Below are 6,867 nucleotides of genomic sequence, written 5' to 3'. Positions count from 1 at the left end.
AATTTTTAATAGACTTAATTATAGCCGAAATTTTAACCTTTTTAAAGAGATATCAGTTTTAGAAATTTTATCTTAAGATTTTATACTATAGCACATTTCTAATAGATTTAACGAATTACATGTCATTTATTTGAATTCAAATTTATTTTAAGGACTCAGTATTTACTAAAAAGATGTAATTTTTTTTAGAAAAAAAAGTTGTTATATGGATTTGAATGATTGTTTTGAATTCCTAGAATTTTGTGCATTTACAATGTACCTAAGTTAGTAGCGAGCGAAGCGAGCTTGGTTTGCGAAGCAAACCATATAACATTGCGTTGCAATTTTCGTGGGTTGGCGAGCGTTAGCGAGCAGGGGGCGCAGCCCACTAGTATAGTTTACTTGCACTAAACACAATTCAATGATTGAAAATTTGATTTTATTGCTACTTATTTCTTACATTTGTTTTTAAAATTAAATCAGTTTTAATGGGTACTCTTTTTAACGAATTTTTCTCAGTCAACGAACATCCAGTTCACATTGTGAATTTACACATCTTTTGTGCTCAACTTTTATAACATTTGTATTTATACAAGACTCTAAGGACTAAGGAACCTGTAATTCTTTCCTTATTAAAAGACTAGCTGCTTGCATTCATATTACATAGTATATATTTTAAATCTTAAAACTAATTTCAATATTCGATATATATAGATAAAAAAAATCATAAGTGATACGAAGTGTGTGGTCATATTTTCTGAAATTTAACCTCTCCTCCACAAAGAAATTTCGAAAAATGATACTTACTCAGCTCCTTTTTCTTAATTTAGTGAATAAAAAAAAAATTTTGACGTAAAATTTTGAAATAAATTTTTAGAACACAACCTTTACATAATTAGATAACTTCTTTTTCCAGTTGCAATGAAAATATAATTAAAAATATAGTATAAGCAAATATTTTTAAAAAATGTGCAGCCCATAAAAACAAACACATGCATAACACAGTTTTTTTTCACATCAAAAATCACATTTTTTGCATCATCAAATCATTGCATCAACATTTTGTAAATCAAATTTTTTTACATAAAAAATCAAATTGTGGAAGTGTTAACGAAAAATATTCTGTAAACATGAATCGTAGCAGTATATTATAGAATCATTGTAATGGATAAATAAATAGAGCTTTTATCGCATAGAAATTCACTATCTAATTTAATTTCATTATAAGACCAAAAATCTTTGATATATAACATCTTTCTTTTTTTTTCTTTTATTATGTAAAATTTCGTACTTAGAAATGCTTGTTATCTACTATTAAAATGGAAGCTCAAAATAATAAATTTCTAAGTGTTTCGAAGAAAAAAATTATGTACTGCAAACTTTAGTTAGACTTTGTGGTGCCCCCCTATCCTCTGGTGCCCTAAGCACGTGCTTAGTGTGCTTAATGGTTAATCCGGCTTTGGAATTACTCTCTGGTCTTAAAGGCTACCTTCACAGGCCTTGGTAGCTCGTCAGCACTTATGACTTTGAGCATGCGGTTGCCCAAGGCTTTGCCGTTAAAGTGGCACCTGCTCCACCCAACTGTGATTTCGTTGCACTGTAATACCAACGCTCCTCTTTGGAGGTGGTTACTGTAGATGTCAGGCAGTATTTCGCCACAAGGAATGGCGTCAGTCTGCGCTAAGATCTCCTTAAGAATGTTATTGGAGTCTTCCAAGGAAAGCTTGTCCGGAGGAAAGTCCTCCAGGACCATAGCAATCTTGGTCGACTTGGTAGCACAAGCAAAAGAGACACCAGATTGGAGGCCCCCAGTTGGATCCCCCTCTTCAGCTTGGCTATCCCCACTAGGGGGAACCATTTCTCAGGATTGGGCTATCCTCCCAGGAACAACATCCTCCCTGGGCTTCTTTTCTTTGGTTGGCGCATTTTTTTGGGTTGGCGCATTGGGAGTTGCTTCAGAAGACCTAAATCTCTTAGCTCTGCCACTCGCCGCCATGGCCCTATTTTCCTTATGTGGTGATCTTCAGTTCATCACCACACACATTAAGATAAGAATAAAAATGAATAACAATTAAAAATAATATACTCTTAAGTAAGAGAACAAGATCATTAGAATGATCACTAATTGCAAGGTGTTAAAACTATTTATTTAATATAGATCATTTAAGATATTTAGAGTTACAAATTTTGTTCCAGGAAGGCATTCACTCCAATTAATAATAGGTACATAAAAAATTTAACATGAAATTATACATTATGAAGCTGCACTGCTACTTAATAAATAAATAAAAAATAATTATGGGGTGATAGAAAATTTTATAATATAACTTAGCTGTTGAGGATCCTCATATTTTGTACCACCATCACAAAATAAGTAAGGCTATACTTGCTATTTCTTTTTTTATTTTTGGCTAAATTATTTAAGGGCAGAAAAGGGCAGGTGAAAACTTATGAAAGAGAAACTAAAACTTTAAAGTAATTATAGCAGAGCAGTGCAGCAAAGATAAAAGTAACAAAACATCATAAAAGCAATACCTCATATATATAAAAGTAACAAAACATAAAAGCAATACCATACTTAACTTCTTTTTCCGGCTCTTGGACAATCCAGTGGCACCAGACATACTGTCCCCCGAGTGCCTCTGGGGACCAGAGACTCCTACAGAGGAAGGGCCTGCGCCTTTGGACGCCTCACCAGCTTTTGAAGGAGACTGCAAAGCAACGGTATTAGCACTGGGCTCACCCGAGGTTTTAATGAGGTTTCATCTTGTTATTTTTGCAAGATTAAGTTGTGATTATTACCCTGTAAGATTCACTTTATTTCGAAGGTAGTGGATTTAACCCTCATTAACATGACTTATCAATTGTTTATCAGGTTTTTATTATTATTTTTGTTATTATTATTATTAGTGTTCTGTCATTTAGTTTTAAGAAAATTATCCTTGTATAATAAATACATGGATATTTTGTATTTTCATTGCAGTTGTCCTCCTCGAACATTCCTTCCTGCCCTGTGTAGGATATTTTTAGATGAATGTGCTCCAGATAATGTATTAGAAGTAACTGCTCGAGCAATCACTTATTATTTGGATGTATCAGCAGAATGTACTCGTCGTATTGTAGCTGTTGATGGAGCAATAAAAGCTATCTGTAATCGTTTAGTTGTGGCTGATGTATCATCTAGAGCATCCAAAGATTTAGCTGAACAATGTATTAAGGTAACAAAAGAGTTATTTGTCTAATGTCTTAACTACAATTAATTAGATCTTCAGGCATAAAACGTAGATTGTTAATTTAACATTTAAATATTTTATTATTTTTTGCTATTTGAGTTATAAAACTTTACTTTTAAAATTTAACTATTTAGTATTTGGTTTAAAAAAAATGGGGACTTTTTTCAAATGATCTGGTAAAGCCTTAGAGGAGTAATTTATGTAGAGAGAACCAGTCCCCCATCCCTGTTTGCAAAGAACATTGCCACATGATTCCTGGACGATTTTTCCTCCAGTTAACCCTATCCCCAGTCTTTTACTATGGAGGTGGATTGATGAGCTGTGTTTTGAACTCTAAAGTTAAAAAAAAAAAATGGTGGTGTATTGCTGTGAATATGGATGTAAGGAAAAATTCATTAAAGGAGGACTTTTTACATGTCACAAATAAGATTTTTATTCTTTTATATTCACTTATAAACATTTACTTGCAATTTGCATGTTAGCACGTCAGGTTATGGAATGAATTGGTTTTTAACTAGCAAAATAGCTATTATTTTTTAATATTTTTATTGAAATCAATAGATTATAATGTAGTTGACATTTATAGGTATTTTCATTACAATTAAATTTCATTTTGATATAAATATTCTGATATTTTTACTCTTTACGCGAATTTTTTTCACGCCAATGTTTACCAACAAATCGCTTTTTATTTTCGCTCTGTAACTTATAATGATGTGTTGAAGTAATTTTTTTAATAATTTCAAGCGAATTTAATTACAGTAGGGAACCGATTATCTGGAACAATTGGGACCATCGCTATTCCAGATAACTGATTTTTCCAGTTTTCTGAATCGCTACAAAAAGCCATTTTTTTATTGTTAAACCCAACTAAAAAAAAAAATTTTTTTTTTTGGAAATAATCTTAAAAAGAAGAAAAAACGATGAAGTTATACACTAATGATTATTTCCAAAATGTTGGTAAGGTGAACGTCTTTCAAAAAAGAAAGAAAAATCCTAAGATCTTATGAGGAAAAAAACATTTTTTAAAAAAAATGGCGGGAAAATGTATCGAATTTCGTTCCGGTTTTTTGGTTTTCCGGTTTTCTGATTTCCGGATAACGGGTTCTGTACTGTATATACTTTAGTTGTACAGACTTAAAAAGATATGAAAGTATATTTCATATAAAAAAAATTTTTTGGATCAAAAATAAAATTATCTTTTAAAAATTCCGTTATTAAATAAAATTCATAAGCCGAAGAATACTTTTTTTATTATATAGGAAAAATTGTTTGGATATTCATATTTATTTAGGAAGTTTTATATTTATTACTGTACATTTATTATTCAGGAAAATATTAACTAGGTTATTATAGGTTCTATTGTTAATAATAGGCCCTATTATTAAATAATTGTTATAGGATTGTCAAAAGTGTGGCTATTTATTATTATTATTATTATTATCTGTATTTTATTTTGATTTCTAGGAATGAAAAAGGAATAATTCTTTTTTTGAATATCAATTAATTTTTTTAATATAAAATGCTAAGTAAGCAGAGAACTATCAATGTTTCAAACAGCAGGTAGATAGTATGTTCTTATATGGAATTTCGTAATACTTTTTTTTTTTAATTAAAATTAAGTGACAAATAACAAAACCAAAATTTGTTATTTTAATTTAAATACTTTCATCATATTATGTTAACTCTTTAAAATTTTAATTGTATGCATTGGTTGTAATAAATTATTATCGCATGGCAGGAAAACTGGAATCCCAAATTGTGCAGCACGTAGAAATACTAACATTTATTTTAAAAATAAAACAAAATATTTTGTTTTCATCAGATATATATACATATATATATCTATCTATCTATATAAATATATATATGTATATATATATATATAGCACGATAAAAACAAAACCGAACAAAAACAGAAACAAAAAGAAAACGAAAGTAAGTTAATAGTAGATAATATCAAGCGCTAAAGCTGCTTTAAATAGGATCACTATAACATAGCACAATAAAAACAAAGAGAAAAACGAAGAAAATTAATAAGTTTTATTATAAGCGGATATAATCGTGTGGGCTGATGAAGAGATTATATCTTTTCTTTATTTTGTTTTCCGGATTTTTAATATTTTTTTTATTTTTAGATATCAAAAATTATATATATTTTTTTAAATACTTTTGAAAAATATTTTTAATAATTTTCTTCTCTTGTCATTATTTTTTATTATTTTCCATATTTTCTTAATNAATACGAGAAACAGGTCATAGTCCTTAAGTTCCTATATATATATATATATACACACATTTATTTGAATAAAAAAATTAAAAATGCCATTTTAGTTCTCCTGTGAAATTTTTTTATTATATGTAACCTAAATAAGAAAAATTATGCATGGATTAAAATTAATTCTAAAAGGCTTTCATTGTAAGGTATGTATAAATGTTAGGGAAGCATGTTTTAAAAGTTTAATTAAATATTTTTATAATAAAAATTTAAAAAAAAAAGAAGATAAATAAAGTATTAACAATTCTTTAAGAAAAGCATTTCCACAATAGCCCGTTGAGTGCCTGAAAGTCATGAAGATTAAGCTTGCACAATTTAATGATCACCAGTCATAATAGTGACAATGTGGTTCGCATTGCGTACCATCCACCTTTACTTCATGGACAAGCTGACTCATCAATCTGAACCTGAATTAATAATTCTTCTTTATACTAATAGAAGACACACATTTTCTTTTAAATTACTTTGTTTTTTAGTAACAATTTACATAATTATTTAGGTCAAATATAAATTTTTTTAATACTAATTTTTTATTCACACCTATTCTACATTTTAAAAATCAGATACTGAATGTGTAGTGTATTATGAAATTTTTAAAATCATTTCAGCTAATAGTTTCAACTTCAATTTAATTTAAAGAAAATTATTACGTATTTTTCAGCATTTTGCTTTATTAGTTTATTTATCAAATAATAATTTTAAAACCACCCAATATTAATAATTAACTGTTTATACGTAGATTTCCTAAAGACGAGATAAGACAAAAACTATGGGAAGTAAATGTCCACAGAGAAGAATTCGCAGCATCCAATAATAGTGTGTTATGCTCTAAGCATTAGGGCTGGGCGATATAGAAATTTCTTAAATCGATATAATCAACCCTTTTATATCGCGGTATTAGGTTATATCGATTTAACAATCTAAACGACAAAGCTAAGAAATAAATCCACAGTACCCCTTCCTCTATTCAAATGTATTGTTTTTTTTTTCTTAACTCACTTACAGTCAACTCCTAGTCCACAGAAATTTTGACAAAGTTGTTCTGATTATGAATAATTTTTTGCAGATATTCAAAAGCTTATTTAAATACTACAATTTACTAATTTTACTCTGTAACTTTTCACTAAAGGTATTGGAGAATATTGTTTACCTTTTTCTTTTGCATTTATTTTATTAGTAAAAAAAATTAAAAACTTTCACTTTCTCTGTACATATATAAATAACTATACATTAATATTTTTATTGAAAATATGCTTAAATGAACTAAGACTAGTTTAAAATTCATCATCATGCCTGCGCCCTAGTTTTTAGATTGCACCTGGAAATTTCCCATTCCTATCATAATTTTTTTACTTTAATAAAAAATATACTTTGTAA

At 28.7% G+C, this 6,867-nt stretch overlaps 1 protein-coding gene across 2 annotated transcripts in view; it reads left to right on the top strand.

Moving 5' to 3' along the window:
- Nucleotides 1-6,867, top strand: part of LOC107453213 (ubiquitin fusion-degradation 4-like) — a 158,249-nt gene that overhangs the window by 11,459 nt on the left and 139,923 nt on the right. For both annotated transcript variants that reach the window (XM_071187446.1, XM_071187447.1), the window contains exon 2: nucleotides 2,963-3,197. In XM_071187446.1, the coding sequence (XP_071043547.1) occupies nucleotides 2,963-3,197 (235 nt within the window). The remainder of the gene's footprint in view (nucleotides 1-2,962; nucleotides 3,198-6,867) is intronic.

Source organism: Parasteatoda tepidariorum, chromosome X1 (assembly GCF_043381705.1).
Source record: "Parasteatoda tepidariorum isolate YZ-2023 chromosome X1, CAS_Ptep_4.0, whole genome shotgun sequence".
NCBI classification, from domain to species: Eukaryota; Metazoa; Arthropoda; class Arachnida; order Araneae; family Theridiidae; genus Parasteatoda; species Parasteatoda tepidariorum.
Note: the sequence above shows the minus strand (reverse complement) of the source record. Positions and strands in the feature narration are given on the sequence as shown.